The sequence below is a fragment of the Malaya genurostris genome, chromosome 2 (genome assembly GCF_030247185.1).
Source record: "Malaya genurostris strain Urasoe2022 chromosome 2, Malgen_1.1, whole genome shotgun sequence".
Lineage (NCBI taxonomy): Eukaryota > Metazoa > Arthropoda > Insecta > Diptera > Culicidae > Malaya > Malaya genurostris.
The window spans coordinates 69,573,791-69,599,709 of NC_080571.1; the positions used below are offsets into that span (position 1 = coordinate 69,573,791).

Below are 25,919 nucleotides of genomic sequence, written 5' to 3' on the forward strand. Positions count from 1 at the left end.
TGGTACGTCATGTACTACTTATTCCTAAAAGAAAAATGCAGCTTATCAAAAAGTAGATAAAGCAAAGCCTTGGTATAACATTCCTGTCGTGGAATTTGACCTTCTGTTTCAACAGACTTCGCAGCCGATTCAGAGTGTACAGAACCATTGCGTGGCTGGTGCTACGATCCTACTGACACTACGAATCCTTCCAGGCCGGGGCTCGAACATACGACAACTGGTGGTCAAAAAGTAGATACTGGTGTCAATTAGACTGTAGATTTATGATAAGGAAAACCGAGGAGAAACATTTCCTTTCTAAGAAATAGAATCAGAAACACCAATTTGTTGTGGACTTCTCGTACGACCATTATTTAATATTATCCAATAACATGCATCAAACATAGAAAACAAACTGCCGGTGGCGCTTGTGGTGCACAGAAATCTCAAAAGTGTTTCGCGATTATTTGCCTATTTTGAAAATTTTAATCTGTTTATGAGAGTTTGAAAATTGCATATTTCATGTATCATGATTGCTCATTTCTCGTACATAACCCTGAATTTTTTTTAATCTCAGATGTCTAGCACCAAGTTATAAAGGGCACCGAAATTCCATTTATTTTTTCGAGAAAATTTTTCATTATAATCTTCGAATGTTATAGTTTGATGTGTTTTTGATGTTAATAAAAAATGCATCCCAGTAAATTCGCAAAAACAAACCGATTTTCGCACAAATTAATCAATTACTACCAAAATCATTCAAATTTAACAATTTTGTATGATGATGGCCTTACTTTTTTCGGTTGAAGTACAAGTGATCGCTTCAATAAGCTATCTCGCCAATCGCTGAATTAGAAAAGGTTCGGAAAATGCGATACCCATTGTGATGAGTTTATGCTCGCAAGGGAATATTTGAATCACATTCATATATACCACAGAAAACAGATATACAGGTTCACATATGAACTGTGTGTAAAATTTTCTCATTCTGCGTGGCGAATACTTGTAGATGTCACCACGATCGTCACGAGGAGCCACCACGATTTGGGCGGCGCTTTCACAAGAGGCACAATTTTGGGTGCAACATTCACTTCACACTAGATTATTGTTGTGCTGCTGGTTAAAAATGACAAGTTTGTTTTTGTTTATTCCGATCGAATTCTCTTGTGATTTATGTGACATGGAAAAAAGTTGCCTCCAACACTGGGAAATCGTGTGATAAGTGTTCAAATTGTTGTAGTTGGAATATTTCATTAACAGGCAGGAGGATTTTGTTATTTTTCCGAAACGTAGTGGAACGTTTTGAAAGATCGCGGCGAACAGTCGAGTAGGTGTCAGTAGTGTTTTCAACGTATAGCAAATTTGAAATTTACACAGGATTTTAAAAATAATTGTTTAAGCCACCCCCTGCTATGGAAGCTGGTTCCTGAAACCGACGCATTTTGTTTTGGTGGCGTTGTTGTCAACAATATGTTAAGCTACGTTCATACCATACAATCAAACCACACTGGTGTCAAAAGTTAATTTCTTCAAACCCAATATAAATATAACTCTTGTCTAATATTCTCTGCAAAACAAGTAATATGACCTCTTTTTGAATAAGAAAAAAAGTGGTTTGTTACAGTTTGATTATATTCCATCGAAATCATTTCCTTATGTTGGTGCAACCGCATGAAGAAAGATGTGAACACTGCCTAAACACAGAATTTGACAGCGAACTAGAACCAAAAGAATCAAAAATTTCGGCTTCAAGCCAATTGTATGCAGATGACAATCGCATCACCGGGGTGGTTTGAGCCTGTGTATCTGTTATATGTGTATATACTTTAGCGTGTATTTGCCTCTGCAATGCTACATCTCAGTAGTGTTGCATAGATACTTTTCATAGTGTTGCATACGTACGCAGCCACAACAAGGCTCGATTCAACGTTGCCAGGTAAACCGATTTCTCGGTATTTATACAGATATTTCATCTCTATACCGCAAAACAGATATGTACTCTCAAAATACCAATAATTCACGGATCGTACAGATAAAAACCGATTTTCGGTTTTAGCTTGAATAGACATGAGAAAAGGTTGCTGTGGGACTTTTTTTTTGCTCGCCAAAATGAGCTTTAGTGACATTTTCCTGGGTACTTATGTTACGGGATTCTGATACCGATAGAAAAATGATCAGGCAACGCTGGCTCGATTTTGACAGTCGTACTTATTTATTTGTTGATAGTGCAGTCAGTAATATTGTTTATTTTTCGATTTTATCACAAAAACTGTTGAAAAATGATGAACTCAATGGGTATGCATATGCAACAGTCTGGTGTGGGGCCCGGTGGCCCAGGCGGTTCTGTGGGCATAGCCGGTCCTGTCGGAGTGTCGCCGGTTATGATGCAGTCTCCTCAAATGCAGCAGCAACAAGCGGCTCAACAGCAGCAGCAGCAACAACAACAACAGCAAGCACAATCACAGCAACAACAAGCTCAACAGACCGAGAAAGTGGATAACATTTCAAAGGTAAAAGGATTGGTCGGGCCCTTGCGAGATGCGCTGTCCACAACGATCAAAACAGCCGCCCAGTTGCTACAACAGAACAATCTCAACGACGCCGGAACGTAAGACACCGTTTAGTTTTCAGTTATGTTAGTCATTTAATCAGCTATTTATTTATCAGAAAAGGAAGTGATATGAGTGCAAGCACACCTAGGTTTGATAAGCATCTGGAGGAATTCTATTCTATTTGTGATCAAATTGAGCTGAATCTTGTAAGCAAAAATTTTATATCCTGTTCAATATATATTTATAACTTGAGACGAATTAAATCTTTCAGAAAACCGCCAAATTATGCATGCAGCAAGGAGCATCCTCACAGCAATATCTTCCCATTCCAGTAGCCCCTACACCAAACCCTGCGGAGACGAACGCACTGTCATATAGTCAATATTTGGACGTGGTCAAAATTCAAATCGGCTACGCAAAAGATATTCACGATACCCTGATTTGTGCGGCTGCAAATATGCAACCTTCTGAATGATAGTACTGAAAGATACAATTTATCACTGGTATGATACTTTATCAAATACGAAAAAGAAAATCGTTTGAAATCTTGTATCTTTATTTAAGATGGCCACTAGAACTAAGCACTACAAAATAAGTTAATAAAAATTAAAATATTCACTTTTCATTTTCAGTGTAGGCATTATTTGTTATTCCTTGCTTCTCCCTGGAGTTCGAAATGGCCTCCTTCTCGGATTGCTTACTATTCTGTTTGATGTGAAGATCCGTCAGTTTCCGTTTGTTATCCGAAAAGTATATTTCGATGTCCTCAAGGGTTCGTTTTTCTGTCTCTGGCAGAAAGAAATAAACAAAGAAAACGCCTATGCTACCACAAATACCGTAAAATAATATCACCCCTGGTAAAGAAAACGAGTTCTCAAGATTGAAATACGTTTTAGTCGTTATAAATGTCATGATGTAGTTCAAAGCTGCAGTGATTCCACAAGCCAGGCTGCGACTCCTGTGAATAATGAAGATATGAAGTTTACTGAAAATCGTAATTCTCGATGATATTACTTGAACGGAAAGACTTCACTGAGTAGGATCCAAGGCACCGGTTGTACTCCGACACTTGTGGCAAACGCCAGAAGGAAGAAGAGTACCATCGGCACATAATTCAAACCGTTTGCTGTGTTAACCTCCTTGTGCACATCAAATGAAGTCCAGCCGGGAGGAAATACGTTGAATGCATATATCGCCAGCGAAAGACACGACAACGCTGAAGCAAACATTGAGCACAATGCCAGTCGTCGCTTCCCGACAAATTTGATGCATATCATGCAAACAATATTCGCTAATAATCCTAATAACCCAACTGAAACTGTGGCCCAATTGGCGTCCAGCGGTACTCCATAAGCTTGGAAAATCTGAACCAGATAGGGCCGCATACCGGTCAGTCCACTCAACTGTCCAAAAAGGAACAGCAGCATTACCAGCACAAATGGCCGGAGGTTCCGTTTTCGCATCAACTCCTGCAATTTAATCCACTCGGTTGGTGGCGGATGTTCGCAGTGAGCGCTTTGGGACTTCTGACATGCAGTGCACTTAGCCGCACTAATACTGTAACGTTGCATTTCCTGAAACTCCTTTTCCACTGCAGCTGGTGAAACCCAACCCCTCAGCCACTGTAGAGATTTGCGGGCATCTTCCTTACGGTCCTTCGACAGCAACCACATGGGCGTTTCCGGTACGAAACAAATTGCAATCATTGTGGCCAACGGAATCGAAACGCAAATAAGGGCTGTTATGCGCCACGTGGTAACCGTTCCCAACAGGTAAACCATAAAGAAACCCAACATCACAGCTACGCCAGCACAAGATGTAAGTATACCGCGAATCGATGGTTGGCTGGAAAATTGATATAAAAATATTAGTTTACGATTTTTGTTAGTGACTAGAATTTAGAAAATATGCACGAACCGTTCAGGCTCTAAATTTATATCTATATGAATCTAAAATCTATTTTAATGAATATTGTGAATGTAGTCAAAGACCGACATTACCATTTTTGAGTATGGATTTATTACGCTTCGAAAAACCAAAGCGTATTTACTCCGCATACACCATCTGACTTAGAGTCGCGCAAATGAAAACGACCTGAAACTGGAACCTTGGTCATCGAACGATTTGCAGGCTGTTTTGAATAGTTCTCATTTGGAAACCTGGGATTGTATATGCACTCGGTTCGTTTTACGTCAATAGTAAAGAAATAAATGTTTTTTAAAAGTGTGCTGCTAGGTTTCGCAAAAGGTTGTGGCAGATGTCAGTAACCAACGTCATTAACAGTTCATCCAAACTGAAGTATATCATCATAAGAGTGTTCTAAGCCATGTTTTTACCTTTCGCATATATAAAGTTAATGACATGGCTGTGAAAACCGACTTTTGTACCAGTTCCCTAATTATGGACCAATTTAATTAAATATTCAAATCGTTATCGACGATGCAAAACACTTGAAGATCCTTCTAAATTGAACTCGAAACAGTTTCAATTAAAGAATACAAAACGACTGAGTCCTACAACTAATCCAATCTGTAGGTCGAGTTGGTTGATGATAAATTAAGATCAAGGGGTGAGGGGGGAATTGCCAAAACGTTACGTCACGGAAGTTTTATTTTGACTACTAAAGTGTGTACGACAACTGACTTGTAAGACCAGCGGCCTATGCCACGTCAACTCGGGTGGTGTGGGACAAAACAATAACTGATATTGTATATTATTAAAATCCGACTGCAGATTCCAGAGATTTTGATCGACTAAAAGTACCAATTTGATGCTCAACACAAGTGGTACGGAGTTTTGACGTTTACGTCACTTATGCAATTTTATCACCAAAAGTGACTACCATTTGATCTTCGAACTTGATGAATGGCCCAAAAGCAGCTTTCAAACGAGTTTATTGAAATCGGTTCAATCATCTTCGAGAGAATTTTGCGTGATAGATAACCCGCTTTGTCTGTTACGTCACTTATACCATTATATCTCCGGAATCAGAAGTCACAGCCATTGGATCTTTGCACTTGATCAATGGCCCAGTAGTACCTTTCGAACGAGCTTAAGTATGTTGAAATCGGTTTAGCCATCCTCGAGAAAAAGCATTGAAAGGTGCTCCCACATACATACACACACAGAGACATTTTCCGATCTCGTCGAATGGTATATAACATTATGGATCTCCAAGGCTCTGTGTGTTAGTTTTTCCAGCAATTCTATTATCTTCATATAGAGAAAGGTAAAAGTATTAGTTAGAGTGAGATCTGTTGTCTCTGTTCAATAGATCGACATCAAGAGTAAGAAGAAAGCTTTCACTTCGAGTTCTCGCGTCGCTATGACAGCAGTATTGAACAATTTTTCGATCTACTCTCTATGCGATATTGCTTCCAGTCATCTGACTCCGGTATGTGAGCACCAGCCATTTGAAAGTACACTGATTACGTTGGGCCCCTCGCGTTTTGAGCCCCAAACATTGCGATGTTTTGATACTCATCGCGACTCTCAAATTGTGAAAATTACCTACACTTGATGTCCCAAAACACTGTCTGCTGTATTTTAGCTAAACCGACAAGTTATTGTAAGAGAGTCGACCCAAAAATCACTAATTTTCGTGCACTGCATTACTAATTGTTTGTTTACGTTGCAATAAGCTGATTTTGAAGTTCCGATTTTGATCTCATCAAGATGGCATCGTGACAGGGGGCCGATTGCTTCTTAGAGTCGCAGCAGGAGGAAGTTGGCATCACTGGGACGACGATGCGGTGTCTAATGTAGCGTTTACACATCTGCTGGCTGCCAGCATGCTGGTGTCAGTGTACTGCCCTCTTAGGAAAAAAAGTTCAACGGTGGTCCTTCGTTGGTCCAATACGTTCAATCATTGGACCACCGTTAAACGTTTTTTCCTAAGAGGGCAGTACACTGACACCAGCATGCTGGCAGCCAGCAGAAGTGTAAACGAGGCATAAGTGCTGCTCTCAAAAAAGTCTAATTTCAATGTGTTGTTTGATACGTATAATTAAAAATTTGGTTGACAGTTATTTCGAATGATGGTGCAGGTGTGGCAAGTGTGTGTTTAGTAGTGAGAGTGCTATTTATTGAATAATGTTGAGTATCGAAAATCAGCTTTTGTTGAAATCATATTGTTTACCAAAACATATTCGGATCTCTTTCCCTCTCTACTAACAAATCTCCTATCCCGTGATGCTCGTGGAGATACAGTGGTACTCGCGGTCTCTAGAAACAACGAGTATCGGACTAACATTCCTTGCTTTTCCTCAGTATCACAGCCTCTGGTCGTAGCCGGCGCCGTTATTGATCATTTAATGAAAAGTTAGAAATGAGTGGTTCATTGGTTTATTGTACATTTCCACTCATTCATATTGTACATTTCCAGCTCAACTCAGGTATTGCTTCTTAGAGTCGAAGCAAAGATATTGTTTTCGATTTTATCACAATTCATTGATCAAAAGTTGACTAGTCCGTAAAATAACATGGTGACTCAACTAATGAGATGACTTATGATACAGTAGCAATATATGTAAATGAGCTTTGGTAGCGTATCGTTGAACATTTCGACAATAGACTTTAGCAAGTTTGTATAACTTATTCAACGCTTCATGTTTTTGTTAATGTAGCCCAACAAAATTTCCAGTTTCCTTGAAAACAATTCCTTCGCCGAAAGCCGAAACGTTGAAAAGTAAACAACTTTGATTTGTATTATTAGACTGAGACAGCCGCTTTTTCTGAGAAAATGCCGAAATTATTGTATCAGAATAATTGTTGAATTATAAAAAAATATGTATAAAATTTTTTTTTTATAATTCAACAATTATTCTGATACAATAATTTCGGCATTTTCTCAGAAAAAAGCGGCTGTTATAAACCAATTATAAAAACTTGACAGGATCAATTTGAGAAAATGTTTCGTGCTTTATAGCCCTGTAGACATTTATAAGAAAATAATCGATACTTTTCAATACCAATTCAAAAAAAAATTCCAATTTTGTTCAAGGAGGAGGGGAGGGGTATGAATAATGTTACGTAATTCTTTAGAGGGGGTTTCAAAACTAATTGTGCCAAGGGAAAGAGGGGGATGGTTAAATTTATTGCAATTTTACGTGACGTAATTTGAGCATGACGCCTTTACAGGTGGATGATAATCCAATTATTAGCAAGTGGAACAAGAAACTAATGAAATTTATGGTCAAAATTCTTCTAAAAAGTTGTACAAATGAGAAATATGACATGATAGAAGATATATGCTAAGCTCAATAACAGCCATAGCTCAAGTAGGATTTGCAAGATGACGTCACGAATGAACTCGTGATAAACAAAGTACATGTTTGACATGTACCGGTACAAAGTGGGAAAAAAACCAGAAAACCCGCAAAGGGAACCATGAAAAAGGCAACAAACAAGAGTGTTTCTTATGTAAAAAAAATCCAAGAAATTTAATGGAATAGTTTTTAAAAGCCGCACGAATCGCCATCCTGCTCGTTTCACCCAAAATGCCCAGCAGTTTTAGGATTTTCTGTAGTATTTGGTCTGTAACTTGAAAAGAAATCGAATGCGGTCTACTAAAATAGCTTGGTTTTATGTAAAAATGTCTGGAGAACCGAATGGAAAAGTGTACACTGGCCGCACGAAATATTTTGATAGCTATTTTACCCCATTTTCTCCATTTCATGATATCTCATTGTAAATATTCCCTAAATCTCGGTAAAACTTATTGGAAGTTTACTAAATCTAGCTTATCTTATGTAAAAAAAAGTCTGTAGAATCGAATGCCAGAACTTATACTGGTCGCACGAAACGTTTTGGTGGCTATTTTACCCCAATTCCTCCAACATGTGAAATTTCCATCTAATTCACCCTTAAGTCTTAAGCGAACCAAGTTTAAAGCTTTCGAAAACTATCTTATATTATATAAAAAAGTCTGGAGAATCGAATAGAAGAACCTACACTGGCCGCACTAAACGTTCTGGTGACTATTTTACCCCATTTCTCCATTTTATGATATCTTATTGTAAATCGTCCTTAAATCTCGGTAAAACAGTCATCAAAACGTTTCTTGCGGCCAGTGTTGATTCTTCCATTCGGTTCTACAGACTATTTTCTATAAGATAAGCTAGATTTAGTAAACTTCCAATAAGTTTTACCATGATTTAAGACCGATTTACAATAAAATACCATAAAATGGAGGAAATGAGGTAAAATAGTCATCAGAATGTTTCGTGCGGCCAGTGTAGGTTCATCCATTCGATTCTCTAGATATTTTTACATAATATAAGATAGTTTTCGTATGCTTTCAATGTGGTTCACTTAAGACTTAAGGGTGATTTAGATGAAAATTTCATATATTAGAGGAATTGGGGTAAAATAGTCACCAAAACGTTTCGTGCGGCCAGTATAAGTTCTGGCATTCGATTCTACAGACTTTTTTACATAAGATAAGCTAGATTTAGCAAACTTCCAATAAGTTTTACCATGATTTAAGACGATTTACAATAAAATACCATAAATGGAGGAAATGGGGTAAAATAGTCATCAGCATGTTTCGTGCGGCCAGTGTAGGTTCATCCATTCGATTCTCTAGATATTTTTACATAAGATAAGCTAGATTTAGCAAACTTGCAAGAAGTTTTACAAAGATTTAAGGACGATTTACAGTAAGGATCTCATGAAATGGAGGAATTGGGGTAAAATATCTACCAAAAGGTTTCGTGCGGCCAGTGTGGGTTCGTCTAATCGATTCTCCAGACTTTTTTACATGAAAGTAGGCTATTCCAGAATACCGCACTCGACTTCTTTTCAAGTTACAGAGCGAATGTTATAGGAAACCTCAAAACTGCTGTACATTTGGGGTGAAACGAGCAGGATTGAGATTCGTGCGGCCATTTCAAACCATTCCATTGAATTCCTTGGACATTTTAACATAAGAAACGCTTTAGTTTGTTGACATATCTCAATTAGTTCATGAGTTACAGAATTCTTTGCGGGTTTTTATATATTTTTTTTCCCACTGTGCGGTGGTTTGTTTACATTTCCATTAACACGTATCCAACCCGTGGACAACTTGACAGCTCCCATACATCGAGAATATAAGTAAAAGTTTTGGTTCTCTGGTTCCACAATGGCGTCGTAAATGGAATAACATTTGGAAATAACGCATCTGTTTTTCGACAATCTACGGTTTAAATTTTTATATTCAAATAAGTAAAATAAATTATAATAAGTATAATTTTTCTCTTTTCATCAATAGAAGGTTTAAAAGTTGTTCATCACATTTCAATGAACAATGAACGTGAAGTAAAATATTCTACTGAATCTTGAAGAACAATATTAGTAATTTGCAAATCAAGATTAAATCTATGGTTTTCTTATCTTTATCCGAGTCGTTAAAAGATCATCTAATGATAACAAATACTCCTACAGATGGCTACTAATTTTTTGCGTGTTCATTGATACGACTAAATACGTTAGATACTCTTTAGTCACACACACAACATTTCAAAAAACACTTCATTTCTAACTCTAGCAATTACTATCAATAGCTATCTTTTTAGGCCAAAGAGAAGACGTTGAGCAGAGTAAATTAAAAGATAGAAAGATTACAAAATACGCATGTTTGGAGATTTATGACGTGTGTTATAGATAAGTTTGTTGCTATGCAGCGCTGTTAGAAAAATTCGCAATATTTTGATTTCATTCAGGAGTTCTTGCGTGAGTCACAATATGAAATTTACGCTCCTTTTAATTATATTGCTGGACGCATACACAGTGACCGTAAATAACGTAATGAAGTACTGGTTTCTCTTGTAATATTTTTGTTTCGTTATTCATTGCACCCGTATTGCATAGGTACACTAGCGCCGTCCTGAATTCAGTGGAACATATATGAAACAGGCTCATTTCTGTCAGGTTGTGTATGGGTTGCACGTATCCGAATTAGAACGAACACGTAAACGAACCACCGTTAACTGTCAAATTATGTTCATTCCATGAATTTTGTGAGGTTATGTCATGTTCGTGCAAAACCATATTACGTTTTTTTCGTTCCGTCAAAAATGAATAAGCGTTGACCCTTGACAACTCAGCAGTAATGCCTCCATGGATTTTGCCTTATGTCTGCCTTATGTTAAACCACCCTGTCCGCTTGGAACGAAATCTATCTTCAATTCAGCAACGCCATCGAACATATCGTGTCAATTAATTCAATTGTATGGGTGCGCAATACTGCTATTTTGGCGCGCACGAATTTGACATTTCTCTCCCCTACTTTTATGACTTTTATGTACAAGATTCGATGCGGACTCGCCTGAGGGCGCCATGCTCGCAAAAAAAAAATGATGTTGCCAATGATTTGTTCGGGAAATGTGAGAGCAGGATATCTTGTTAATATGATGCTAACAGCACGTCTGAATCGTCAAATAAATTGAGGTTAGTAGTAACGGTAACAAGCAATCAAAAGTTCTACTACTGGAAACATCCCCTTTCTTGCTGCGGAACGTTTGGGAACCTAAAAGTACAGAACAAGTTCCGTGTGATATTTGTCACTGCGTAGAAGATGAACAATGTATTCTAGAACTGAGGTAGCTTAAGACAAATCAAAACCATTAGGATCGAAGTGTCTTGAATAATTAATCATCAAACTTAGTAGTTAATTTATATCAATTAACCAAACTACTTCAAGTTCATCTATACTAATCATTGAAAAAGAAGTAATCAATCATCAATTATTTTAGATCGATTCTGCTGTAATATGCAAGGAAACATGTTTTGTAAGGAAATGCATTCCGTTTATTGAAATCTTCATATTTGATACCTCATCAAAACATTTTAATTCAGTAACAATTAATTTTCCGCGCATTTGAGTGAACACAAAACCAACTTAGCTTTTAACGACCATAAATGCTATGGAAGCAATTTAGCTATTAATTCAACAGCCATTAACGTCACAACGCAATGCCTGGTCATCTATTCCGCAACAAATATAACTGAGCTTGACATCAGACCAATCAAAATATTCAATTTTGCATGTTTGGACTTACCATATTTCTCCGACATAAGTAACGATGGGTGCTTCCATAAATCCAACACCTAAACCTAGCAGCACAGCTGCAATATACATCTCTTCTAGTGATCCAGCAAAATGCAGCATTAACCAGCCGATAATATGCGGTATGTTAACCAAAATCATCGAACGTTTTCGGCCCAACGGCTCGAGAACTATGCCGGAGAGGACACTGCCAATTGGTTGACATATGTAAGCCACACTACCTGGAAAAGTATAGACTTAGTTATAAACTAACTCAAAGATGATGTTCATTTTTGCATTACCAAACCACGATGCTTGAGCTGGTGTGAAATAGAGGAACTCGTCCGGTGCCCGATTCTTCAAACCACGCAACGCTGGAATAACAATAGTTGGGAATGCCACTGCCATTCCAAGATCGAGCAGGAGAAAATTTTTCGCAGTGCTGGCCAAAATTTGCGGAAGAACGGTACGGAATTTTCCCACTTCGGGTGTTGAATCGTCATTTCCGCTCGCGAGAGATGCTTTACTAGACTGCACGACGCCATTCGTACTAGGGTTGTCCGAATTGACGGTGTATACTGATTTCCTGTGAACGCAAAAAAAACTGCATTAAAATAGATAATCTAAATTACAAAGTTGAATCCACAAACCCCATGTCGGAAATGGTTGTAGCCGTCTGCTTGACGATGAAATAATGTGCCTTCGGATGGTGACACGGAAATGATCATAACTTAAACGAACCGCATTTTGTTTGGGTGATTTGGTTATCTGGATGAGCTAGAAATAGTGAAAGAAAATATACATAGTAGGCTGATAATGATGTACGAAAAGTATGCATAGTGTGTACAGTGGAACTTTTCAAATCTGAATCATTAATAAAGTGGTAGCTGCAAATGAACAATCCGGTTTACAGACACTAACAACATTCCAAACGGCTCAAATATGTAAAGTTCGATTGATAAGAGATATGACTAAAATGAATTGGTACGTTTGTTTATTAACAATTATGTCAACCGTGTTCGTTGTTGAGTAATTTGTTTGACCTCATTCTCAACATGTACATCTTCTGTATCGCTTAATCTGCCAATTGATAACTGAAGGTTGTTGCTTCTGACAAGCATTGCTTAGTCAGAAATTCTTCATAGCATACTATATAGAACGTGTAGAATAAACATAAAAATGCAACAGTGTAACTGAATATAAAGACTGTACAAGAAAGTATGGACGCACTTTGATTTCGCAGTAAATAATTCACAAGTGTTAGATATTCAAATTTTTTTCGATATACTGATAATATTATTCTCGACATTTGCTACTTAACCATCATAGACTAGCTGGCGCACCTTCTTGCGAACATTCCTCATTAAATTCCGTACAGACTTCTTGGCGACTAATTTTGACGCTTTTTTTAAATCTTTTTCGAACTGTTGAATGGTTTCGGCTTTCGAGACATGTTTCCTAAGATGTGCATTCGTTAATGCCCAAAATTCCTCAATTGGTCGAAGTTGTGGGCAATTTGATGGATTCATGTCTTTTGGGACGAAAGTGACATTTTTGGTAGTATGCCATTCTACCGTTGATTTCGAGTAGTGGCAAGAAGCAAGATCTGGCCAGAAAACAACAGGATCCTTGTGGCTTCGAATCATGGGTAGAAGTCGTTTTTGTAAACATTCCTTGATGTATATTTCGCTGTTCATTAAAGCAGTGGTGATGAAGGGTTTCGAAATCTTACCGCAGCTACAAATTGCTTGCCAGACCATAGCTTTCTTACCCAATTTTTTTACTTCAATCGATGTCTTGGACTGGTTTAACACTTGCCCTTCTCGCACCGTATAATATTGTGGTCCCAGCAAGGGTTTGTAATCGAGTTTCATTTTATAATCACGGAATCGGAAATTGAATCCGGATAAAAGTTAGTACCTTTCATTAACATTTAGGGCGGTGAACCATCCCTCAAAATATTTTAACTTTACATTTTTCCCTAAATTTCTGTTTGAGCTGTTAGTAGAATGTTCTCACTAATAGTACTGTTGTTGTACCGTTGAATTCCACTATATCACGTCATTACACTCTCACAAAGTCACTATTTTCACAGTCACTATTTTTCCGAAAGTGTATCAAACGTTATAATACAGATACGTATTTCGGAATGCTATTTGCATCCTTCTTCAGTGTATCGGTTTTATAAGGTTTTATAAGTAGTTTTAATTTTCGAGTAGTTATTTTGTTGTTGACAAGTAAAACCATGCTGAAAAGCAAAGTTCCACAATTAGTTAAACCATCCACTTTCTTGCTGCTTAAAAGTAGACGCGAAACTTTTCAAAGCTGAAAGTAAGAAACAAGTTCCGCTTTCCCGCTGCCTAAGAAAATACGGAGTAATTTATGTCAGTTCGAAGTACAGAACAAGTTCCGCATGAACTTTCTTGCTGCTTAAAAGTACGCGTGGCACTTTTGGCAACTTGAAGGTACAGAACAAGTTCCGTGTGAAGTTTCTCACTACATAGAAGCTGAACAATGTATTCAAGAAGCAGCTTAGAAGTTCGTTCACTTGCATCGCACGAACTTTCATGTGTGGATAATTACTTAAAAGACGAGAATTCTAATCATGAACTTCGTAAGCTGCTTTAGCCAAATCAGTCCTTTTATCCAAACTTTTGATTGGTTGGAAAGTTACCATTTTTCTCCAACATAAGTAACGATAAGGTTCAGGCACGTATACAGAGTTTTGTTGGTAGACCGGACACGGGGTTAAACTGGACAGCTTAAATATCTTATAAGCCTGAAATTATTCCGATTCATGTATTGACTTTGTAAACGCGCTTAGAGATGACGAGGAAGAGATGACTTGGGTAAATACCCAATAATGGATGTTTTTATCAATTTCTAAAAAGTGCGCGATTTAGCCCCCGTCTCACCTATATTATGAAAACCCTCTCCGAACTTTTTTTTTCTTGGTACGCACCTGATAAGGTTCTATTGGCCATCAATTAACAAGACCCAATTGAAACAATATTCAGCACAGATCCGAGAAGATTGCACGTTTTTTGCATCGTCACTTAATGCGACATTTTAACATGAAATGTTTAGATGACATTGCAGTCATTAAAAATATTCCTCACTACGAAAAATTAGTCACAGCTTCGAATCTGCTGCCTAAACTAAATTTCAACAAATTTTAAAAAGTAAAACAACATCTTTAATGAATAATATGAATACCAAAGGTTACAAGTTACTACCTTACGGAACGTTTATTTTATTCGAAAATGATGGTAGATGATTCGCTCTGATCTATTTTAACAAGAAGCTTTCTTGCAAAAAGACACGAATTGCAATCATGAAATAAGACGAGATAATTTGAAAACAAGTTCCTTGGTTCGGTCAAATGCTTCTTTTAGTTCAGTATACATAATATCGAGTATCGCTCACATACTAGTTATGCACTGAAGAGGCGAAAAATTTGTTGCAACTGCTTACGTAAATAGCACCGCAAGTTATTCATCTACGAATTAGGATTATAATGCCTCTGTCATAAAAAATATAAACATATATTTATTTTTATTCACATTTGACATGAATTTCTACGGGCTGCATTGGAAGATCTTTAGGTATAATGAGCATAATGATGCGCTCAGCAGAAATAGTACTTGCGCTAGATGTGTGTCATATTATTTTGGTTTACCTTAAAACTAATTACAATTACTTAATTAGGCTGAATAAAAAATACGAACTTTTGAGTTTACTCCAGCCATTATAGTCTAAGCAAACTTCTTCGCAACCGATTTATCTGTTTTTTTTCAAGATTTTCTAAAACTTTCTAAATTCTCTCTTCCCGAGAGCGCTCGATGGGTCGCAACTCCAGCCAGTTGAGTGTATTCGGCTATTTCGGTACAACATGGACTACATTTGCTTTTTTACCATTCCAAAACATCTTTGGCGAAGTGACAAGAGGAGCTAATGAGCATCATTGTTGCGTAGGAATGGTAACAATCGCTACCGCTACGATAGTGGTGAAGCTTTTGCTTGCTCCACCAAAGCCGCATATTGCCTACCAAACTAAATATTTTTTGGGAAAGTTGGCTTTTCTTCTTCTCCTGAAATGTTCCTCTACGCCGTTCCGTTACATGGCATTCAAACACATAAGCTTCATCGTCCATTATCACGGTTTGCTTCGTCAAATATTCGCGACACAATTTACAAGCCCGGGTTTTCACAGTTCGCTTTCACATCTCATCCAAGTCAGTCGATATAACAAAACCGCTTACGTTCGGGACGGAAGAAACCAAGTACAGTATTGTGTAGTGAACAATAAAACGACCTCTAAATGAGTGAACCAAACGAACAAAAGTTACCGCCGATACGAAAGAATACAATTATTGTTGACTTCAGGCAGAGCAAAATTCGACCTTCGATACGAGAACTTGAAGGTTTGCTTAAGGAGCAAATGCATCTTGACATTAAACGTGTGCATTTACTTCAATGCAATAAGACAAATGATGTTGTTTACATCCAGATATATAAAGAGCAATGCAATTCAATTCGCAAAAGACAATAACAATGTGCATTATGAGCACGAGAACATTAAGTACAACATTCCTGTATATATGGAAGATAGGGCTATAGAAGTGCGTGTGAACGATCTTCCCTCAAGCGTCATCGATCCTTATATTCGCCAAACTATGTCCCAATATGGAGAATATCTCTCTATCGAAAAAGAAAAGTGGAAGAACTTTTTCCCCGGTATTCTAAATGGTGTACGTTTGTTACGCATGCGCTTGAAGAGGGCTATACCTTCTTATGTGACTTTCAAGAATTTCGTGCAAATCACTTGTTACCTATGACAATCAGATGGCCACATGTCAATATTTCCAAAAAGCTGTTCACTATGGTAAGCCATGTGATAAACTGGACAAGGAGACAACTACACCAAAGGACAATGGTGCTTCCTTCACACCAACTCCAAGAAACCCCAGTACACAGCCACCAACAATAATGAAGCAACCTAACGCATGTGAAATAAGTAAAGATTGTTCCGCCAATAACAGTGATGCCGAACCAATGGACGAGTGCGTGAATAGCGAACCACTGTTCCTCCTTCATTCGCTAGATAACAACGAAAGCGCCTCTCCTCCAAGGAAAAAAATTACAACAAGATCCAGCAAAAAAATAAATAATTTTTGCCTTTCTCATATAGAAAGGTTATGTAATCACTGTGAAAACCGAGTTTTGAACCGAGGCCCGGAGGACCGAATGTCATATACCATTCGACTCAGTTCGTCGAGATCACAAAATGCCTGTGTGTGTATGTATGTATGTGTGTAACAAATAATGTCACTCAATTTTCTCAGAGATGGCTTAACCGATTTTCACAAACTTAGATTCAAATGAAAGGTCTTGAGGTCCCATACAAAGTTCCTGAGTTTCATATGGATCAGACTTCCAGTTCCGATATTACAGGGTGATATGCACCAAAAAAAGGAAAAAAAATAGTCACACACGTTTCTCAGAGATGGCTGAACCGATTTTCACAAATTTCGTTTCAAATAAAAGGTTTTATGACCTTATACAATTTTCCTGAGTTTCATTTGGATCCGACTTCCGGTTCCGGAATTACAAGGAAATATGCGAAAATTTATGAAAAATTATGCAATCAATTTCATCGGAAATTTCTAGATCAATTTTCACAAACTAAGAAGCAAATAAAAGATCTTAAAATTCTTTAAAAAGTTCCCGAAAAGTTGATCCAGATCCGACTTCCGGTTCCGGTATTACAGTGCGATTAGTGAAAATTTACAATTTCATGACTAATTTTTCACTAGCGATGGCGAAACGAGGTGCACATTTTTATAAAACTTACCTTTAAATTGATCTAGTTGACGGATCTTATTAATTAGTGAATTTATAGAGCTACTTTGAAACTACTAGTCCCTGGTTTCCGCTTCCGGAAGCACCGATAATAGTGAAGAAAATCTCTAAAAACGGAACTCCTGTTGATTTCTCAGCAACGGTCTTTAAACATACTATTTTTGTTCCGCTTTTAGTTATTCTGGCTAATGTCAAACGTGTATCGAAAGATCTAAGAATGTTATGAACTGTGATTTCCACAATTGCTTTTCGTACTTGCTCCTCTTTCGATGCCATCAACATTTATTTTTACACAATCAACAGACATACGTTCATGAGTCTGCGAAATATTTCACGCGTTAATGAAGTTTTTCCAGAGATATACGTATTCAAGGGGGTGTTCAGATTTTTTCGTACACTTCGAAAAAACCCTGTGATTTTAGATCTTATTAGATGCACATAAATGGAGCGTCGCAGTTCACGCAAATTTACGTGGACGAATATTGTGTCTAAAATTCCATGACATGAATTCAATGAAATAAAAAAAATGAATACAGATAGCGACCGCCGCGACTAGGACCGATAATCATTGGGTCACAAAGTACGTCTGTTAATTGACTGATCCACAGAAGCACACAGTCGGAAGTTACAGTCGAAACCAGTAAAATTCATGCTAATCTAACAGTGAGTCATTGAAAATTAAATTTTCCGTCCGCTGATGAATTGGGTCTTTATGAATTACATCGATGATGGATTAAGTCACCTGTAATATTCAATTTTTTTAGAAGTAAATAATAAAATCTGACACGCATAAAAAAGGATCTCAATACCGAGACAAATATAATTATGTGTGTTATCAAATCCCAAATCTTATATATATTAGCCATAACAAGAGAAATTTTATACTCAATATTTCTTTATTACATAAATTAGCGCCCTAATCCGCTATTGCTGTGTCTACCTTAACTGCGTGTGCAACATCAACTCAAACAGGTTTCAAATATGCATTGGATTCTTCCGTGTCAGTCGAGGTTCCGAACGACTCATGGCGAATAGAGAGTAATAAACATCTCTTACTAAAAACTTGAATGACAACATTCTGTGATGAACTAGCAAAAATTTCATATCAACAACTCATATTGATTGATAAGTAGCCAAACCGTGATGTGTACAGCTTCCTTAGTTATCGTTTCTAGTTTTGTTCTTACTTCTCTGATTGTGTCCAATTACCCAGTAGTTCTTTGAGAGACTTCTGTATTGGTTATGAGTCAACTGAGAGATGTCCTTAGTAATAATGTAAACATTTCCGAAGAACCAAGTGAAGCGAATACTTTAACATTTCTTTGGAATTTCACTCATTCAATTCAAAATTCTCTTCAATTTTTCGAAAAAGGCAAAATAAACGAATACGGAATGAATAATGAAACGTCCATCGTAATTTGTGTTTGTTACTTATCACGATTATTAATATTTTCTACCTTGAATGGACACAGTCATTGACATTGAAACGGTACAACGAAGCATAAAACAAGGATCGAGTTCCTCACAAGATTAACAGCGTGAGCAATGCAGCATCCAAACTTGATCGTACTTTCATTAGATGCTGTGGCGCAGGTTTACTGTGGTGTATCAATATATGCGCTCCCGAGGCATTTCTATCAATGTATTGGAAAAATGTTCTGTTTATTGTTAATGTATGTTGGTCAATCATTATTTTCGAGAAATTTTTAGTATATTTTCTGCGTATATATCTTGTTTATGAACATTCGACAATAGTTTTATTATTCGGAGTTTCTATCGTGGACTACATTTCTATCCCCGGTACCTGAATGCTTTGTAAAGTTATTGTTGTGAAATGCTGGCAACACTTTGTAATGTTAACTAATGGCGTTTTCGTTTTTAATTTGCACTACACCGGTGCAGTGCTACACTGAGGCATGAATAAACGAACGAAAGTGACGAAAACATAAACAGTAACCATTGACTACAATAAACGATTCCATTGCACAGAGCTACACCAGACCTTTGATGAGTGCTACACCAGTGATATCGGTGCAGAAAAAGTGTAGCACTGGTGTAGTGCAATTGGTAAAAACGAACGGTTTCAGTGCAGCTTTCGCTACACCAGTGTAGTGCAATTTAAAAACGAAAACGACATAACGTAATTTAGGTTAAAAGCTAAAGAAATTGCTTAACACGCTTCGTATCAGCAAGCTTTGCTGCCGATCAAAAGCGGCACAGAAAAAAAATCGTGCCGAGTGCTGTGATCCACCAGAAACAAGATTTTTTTGCGGGTCACGAATGAATAATAAACGGCTTGGGAAACCACCCAAGCAATGAAAAAGTCCACGGTATTTGTAAAAATTCACCTTCAAGTTCACAAAACGTTCATTTTAGGTTTCGTGTGAAGTTTCAAACGGGTTGTTTACGTCAAATAAATCCTCTGCTAATTAATTTAGTAGCTTCTTATCCCCTAACAGCGTAATCTGATTTCGATACACAACGATACTTCCTGGGAATGAGCTTTTTGTGTCATTTCTGGCTCTATTTTCGAAATCTGTTCCTAAGCTGTCATACATCTCAAAAATATCTGTTCATCTAGTAATTGATTAAGCTTCATTTATAAAAAAATTCAAATTTCCTCCCATCAAAAGATAGATAAGATAATAATAGTATTCGAATAGCAACTTCTATTTCGTAGGCAACTATTGGTGCAACCACCCTACAAGATTTTTTGCTTGTGTCGTTTTTTAAATGAAGTATTATATAATTTGCCGATTTGAATCGAAACCTTGTAAACAAATCTTCGGAGAAGGAAGCATTTATTTTTTTACAAAAAATACACTGGTGTTCGTCTTCTGCTACCTCGACGAACCGATTTAGCGATCATAATCATTCACTCACGGTTGACGAATCACTGACAAAAACATCATTAGGTACGACGTAATAATAACAACAAACCTGTTCCGCTATGCTTGATGGAAACAAAATCAAGTTTGCATGAATTGACCACCATCGACCATGATCGAGAAGGGAAGTGGGACAATAGATAATAGATTATGTGGTCAATGATTTGAGCACAGTTGTGAATAAAGTTTAAAGCAAAAGTAAAAATAAATAACGTTAGCGAAAACTGGGACGACGAACGACAGTGCGAAACTTGACAAAACACCAGAACTTTAGAGAGAATAAATGATATACGCTCCTTGACGAAAAATCGTCATTAGTCACTGAATACTATATTCGTGAAAGCTTTCGCGGTGCTACTTTTTACAAACCAAGTGGGCGAAATAAAAACTTAAAAAGATCTCAGTTTTCGAATGCACTTTAATGCAGAATCAGAAATCACTACAACTTTTTACTTTTCAGATATTGAAATTATTCACGATTTGATTATTTATATGGTAACTTTGAAATTAAATATCGAGTCATTCCAGCACACTAAATTTGAATTATTCCGCCTCAACCAACTAGTTTTGATTTCAAAAATTTATACTAAGGAGTGTATCGAAAAGTAGTTAGCAACATTGATTATTGAATAAAAAAGCGAAAAAAAAACATATTTTGCATCAGTTTTCGATATATTGTAGAAAAATTACATTTTTATGCATTTTACTGATTATATTGAATAAAACCCTAGTTTCTGTGAAAAGCTCGCACTTTGGACTTGACATTCATCATTAAATTCTGCACAGTTACTTTTGTGATTTTCCTGGTGGCAGCTGTCCAGTTTTTTTTTTAACTCCTGCCTGTTTTGGGACACTGTACCTTCCTTCCGAAAGTACCGCTTGACAATTGCCCAATACCTTTCCATTGGCCGAAGATTCGGGCAGTTCGGTGGGTTGATGTCCTTTTCCACGAATTGTACATTATTTTTTGACAACCACTGTAGAACGGAGTTGGCGTAGTGAGCTGAAGCCAAATCCGGCCAGAAGAGAGGAGGAGCCTTATGCATTCTGTACAGTGGCAGCATTCTTTTCTTCCTCGTACACCTTGGCATTACTTGTGCCCTTCGTGAAGAAAATCGACGACCGCAAACCACAGGTACAAATTGCTTGCCAGACCAACACCTTCTGCCCAAACTTTTCCATCGCCACCATGGTCGTCGTCCAGCTCCTGGTACACCGATTTCGTATAATACTGCGGTCCGGGCAGCGCTCGAAAGTCTTCCTTGGCGTAGGTTTCGTCGTCGATCAGGATGTATCCGTCTTTATTCTGTAGAATCCGGTTATACAGTTTTCGCGCTCTTGTTTTGGCCTGAACTTGCTGTACCAGGGACTTTTTCGGCACCTTCTGTTTCTTGTACGTTTTCAGGGAGTTCCGAACTTTGATCCGTTGAATCATCCCGATGCTGGTGTTGAACTGCTTGGCCAAACCCCGCGTCGACGCCGATGGGATTTTCCTGATGTACTCAACCACTTTTAAGTCCCGGCCGGGCTGGCTGGGACCCGTTTTCCTACCGGATCGTGGCAAATCCTTCATGGAAAGGATTTTACCGAACTTCTCGATAATATTTTTGACACTGGTGTGGTGCACTTTCACCCGTTTTGCAATTTCGTTGTACGTGACACCACTTTCTGAGCACCAAGTGTGCAGAATTTTCTTTCGCGTTTCCGGATCAATTCGACTCATCATTGAAACGATAAACCGTACCGAAACCAATCAAATGCGCAGCTGTAGCATGTAAACAAACATGTCAACGCAAAACACGCTGCGAAAAATTAAGCCATTTCAGAGTAATAACTGTTTGAATGTTGCTAACTACTTATCGATACACTCCTTATACGAATAATAGAAGTCTAGGAATTCTTTTGACGTGAATACGTCTAACTTTACTATGGGACGCCTTTGCAAAATTTATCCTCTGGGAAAGTGATAAGTATTTGACCGTGAATATCTCTTGTTGTATCTAACGTATCAACATAGTTTTTGCTACATGCAACTGGAAATATGATCATCAATTTATTACAAAATTTGCTATTGTATGGCACAACTACAAATAATTCAAAATCAAAGTTATATGAAATGTTTGGTATCAACATTTCGATGTAAGGTTTTGTTTCGACTAAATAAGCATTTTTTTTTTCGCATAAAACGTCTAATGGTCTAACTTTTAGCAGTACTAATGTCTCTATTTACGGTACAAACATGCAGAGAAACAAAGCCATTTCTTTGATATACTAATAATCTCGAAAAAAAGTCCAATTTTACGGACATTATGTCCCATCCTCGATTCAACAGTATGCTGGTGATAATATACCGGTGTCATATGGCTGTGGAAAGCGAGAAAACTGAGAATGTGGTCGTTTTCATAAATGTGTTTATCATTCTCATGACTTTTATCGGAATCATTGGAAATTATGTTCCTCAGGAGTATTTCAATGAAATAATACGCACATTATCAAAAGCAAATATATTAATACATTCAGCAATATCTTATTGTTTTCTTAAAGGGGGGTGGGGGCACATTATAACACTTCACCCTAAGTATCCCGCTGCTGGTCGATTGCATTGTAGCAAAATTAATTCTAAAATGAACAACGATTGAAAAAATTCAACAAATCCGCCCTTTTAAGCACTGTCTACAAAAGAGTAATAATAGTTACCCCAGCTGTTGAAATATGCACATTGGAATTAAAAATAATCATTTAAGTCAAAATCGAAGCCAGATAATGCACGCGTATTCCATCTAGTATCGCGGTAGTGGAAGCGAAAAAAATCAGTATAATTCCGTATAACTTATTAATCATTGATTACATGTTGTATCAGTATTGTATTACAAGTTGTATCATTTATTGCGTAATTTATGTAAGAAATTTTTTTTCTTGTTTGAACGAATTAATAATGATTTAAACGAATAAATAATAACAAATATATAACGAATAATTTATTTAATACGAAAAATGCAGTTTAATGCAAAGTAGCTAAATTATCTCTATTTTTATTATCCTCATTGAAGTGACCAAATACATCCAGGAGAAAATATCCCTAATAAAAAAGGAAGTTTCATCATTTTTGATGACAGAAAAAAGTATAAAAAATTATCATAAATGAAACTTTGGTAAAATTTTTCTCTCATTGTTCGTAAAAAAACGTCAATTTACTTTAATTCAGATTTCAGGTTTCAATGTTAGTTACATAATTTATATATAGGATCCACAAAAATCTGTCGAGAGGGGGGAGCAACTGCAACTGTTAAATAAGGCCCATTAGTGTATTGCATGTGCAGAATTCACAAAGTTTGTACATGTACTACAAACTTTGGGGGCGTTCTGAAAGTACAACAGTTATTTAGTTTGATATTCATAAGCAACCAAGAATCCTGAAAATTTCGTGATATATCAACGATTAAATTTTTTTTAATGTCTCTATATTAGGCCAGAACAGGGAAAACAAGTATTAAAATTAAAATCTGTATATTTGGAAAATTAAGGGGAAAGACACCTTGCAAGCGTATAGGTAATGTCAATAATGTGTGCGTAAAACCTAGTTCCATCATCTGTTTTTCGGATTTGATCAGATAAAACTGTCACATAGTTGAAAATGAAACAAATAAGCCATTTCTGCTAAGAATGAAGTAAAAATTTCTGAAGTCATCCCCCCGCCCCCCCACCTTTTCACGGGGTAACCGATTTTACAATAAGTGTTATTGTTTTGTAGTATTAGTATCTACGAACATGTTTGTGAAATATTTCGTCGATATTCGAATATTTTATACTATTTTTAGTTACATTAACATTTACATACCTTTTCATTGTAATGCTTCCTGGAACTCAAGTTCTCTTTCGAATTATATGAAACTTTGCAAATGCATAAACAACTATTTTTGTCATAGAATGAAGAAAAAATTGTTTAAAAATGTTAAATTTTACTAGAATTTCTACTTAAATTTTCCAAAGAAATCGATATTAAAGTACCTTCTTCACGCGATTTTTGTGTCTGTTTAATGCTAAAATGTTGCATATGTTATTGGTTTTCATAATCAACAAACAAAATTTTGTGCTCAAATAGCTGTAACTGTAACAGCTGTATTTTCCAGAAGAAAGTTTTTTCACGGACATTTTATAATATTAAAAGTATTCAGCACTTATCGAGAAATTATGCTTTTCAACTAAGTATTTTTCAAAGACAAGTGATTGAATTTTGTGCCAGTTACAATTCAAAGGAAATAATTTTACATCTACTATGATAATTCGAATATATTTCGATATTCTTGCAGAAATTTTGAAATTTTAGTAGCATTTAACTCATAGAGTGCAATATGTTCACTATAATTTTAATTATTTGCTTTTTTGAAATTTGACACAAGCTAAAATTTGTTGCTGTTGATAGTTATTTTCTAAAGCATCTAAAAAATTTTTCTTAGAGTACAACAGCCTGGAACAGCCCCGACATTCAAAACTAGACAGTTGAATACCGCGATCGAATAAGACATTCCGGGTTACAAACAACGTTCTAAAATACTAAAATTTCAGAGAAAAGAGGTTATTGAATATTTATCTATATCACTTTATAGTTATACTTCAATCAAAGAAAATTATATCTAGATAACTATAATCCAAATCCAAAGAAGTAGAATTTCGTCTATGGAAAAAGAGCGTTTCATCAGATAGGACATAGTGCGGTAGTAAGCCTAAATCCGCCACTGGTTATTAAACTCATTTTACGAGCTAAGTGCAATTTGCAAGAATTTCGTGTGTTTTACATTTAGTAATAGTTTATATGCTTAGAACATGATGTCACCGTGCATTTTTTTTATCAGTTCCATCACATCACATTAAGTTTCATCACGATAGTTTTTAAATTAGTTACTAAAGTGGCATTAACATTTATTACACTGCTGCATTGGTAATTAACAAAATTTAACAAAGTAACATTAGTTATAATCAGTTCAATAATAAAATAAATAGTTCGATAGAAAATGTTCTGCAAAACCGTTTCGCGAAGTAGGTAAATGCAATTCAAAAAACCCCCGGAGAACTGCGGGCATTTCCATATAGCGAAATGCAGACACCTAACCGGTTTGACTAGTCGCTTCCGTGCTCTATAAAACAAACAAGAAAGTACCCGCTGAATTGCCAGCTGTGTTTAGAAATATTTCCCGTGTTGTATTCTTTCAATCGTTTGCGTAATCCACATACCAGACACCGGCCGGTGGAATGCCGATTTCTGAAGAAAACGACAGTTTTCAGTTCAATTCTTGTTAAGTTGTCTTTAAGCACTGAAGAGAATGAGGTGTTACTTCGTCTCAATGGTGGAAATTAGTGAAGCGCAGCAGTTCTATATTATTTCTCAAATGTATTTTCATCGACTAAAGAATAGTGTCGAACAATTGTCAAGTTTTATTTCGACATAAAAAGTTTCGCGATGAAAACAAACAAAACTAATAGGTAGATAACAGTGATGGTTGTAAATTAATCGTCAGGATCGCATGATGCCGTGATATATTGCAATGCAATCTAATTATTCGACTAATTAAACGAGCCATTCCTAGATGAGATGGAACTCGAAAGCCCGTC

The 25,919-nt window shown here is 36.8% G+C and overlaps 2 protein-coding genes across 2 annotated transcripts in view; one reads left to right on the plus strand and one right to left on the minus strand.

The window, feature by feature from the left end:
• Positions 1-2,176: 2,176 nt before the first annotated feature.
• Positions 2,177-3,156, plus strand: LOC131428288 (mediator of RNA polymerase II transcription subunit 29). The gene is made up of 3 exons (XM_058592117.1): positions 2,177-2,587; positions 2,647-2,737; positions 2,803-3,156. The coding sequence occupies exons 1-3, from the start codon at positions 2,259-2,261 to the stop codon at positions 3,004-3,006; spliced, it is 624 nt and encodes a 207-aa protein (XP_058448100.1). The 5' UTR covers positions 2,177-2,258; the 3' UTR covers positions 3,007-3,156.
• Positions 3,070-25,919, minus strand: part of LOC131428287 (facilitated trehalose transporter Tret1-like) — a 32,634-nt gene continuing 9,784 nt past the window's right edge. The window contains exons 2-6 of the mRNA XM_058592116.1: positions 12,210-12,336; positions 11,862-12,145; positions 11,573-11,801; positions 3,546-4,376; positions 3,070-3,489 (exon numbers count right to left, since the gene is read on the minus strand). Coding sequence (XP_058448099.1) covers positions 3,147-3,489; positions 3,546-4,376; positions 11,573-11,801; positions 11,862-12,145; positions 12,210-12,214 — 1,692 coding nt within the window. The 5' untranslated portion in view covers positions 12,215-12,336 and the 3' untranslated portion in view covers positions 3,070-3,146. The remainder of the gene's footprint in view (positions 3,490-3,545; positions 4,377-11,572; positions 11,802-11,861; positions 12,146-12,209; positions 12,337-25,919) is intronic.

Coding starts and splice junctions, on each gene's coding strand:
- LOC131428288 (XM_058592117.1), top strand. CDS start 2,259: ATGATGAACTCAATGGGTATGCATATGCAACAGTCTGGTGTGGGGCCC. Junction 2,588..2,646: donor AATCTCAACGACGCCGGAAC/GTAAGACACCGT, acceptor TTTATTTATCAG/AAAAGGAAGTGATATGAGTG. Junction 2,738..2,802: donor ATCAAATTGAGCTGAATCTT/GTAAGCAAAAAT, acceptor TAAATCTTTCAG/AAAACCGCCAAATTATGCAT.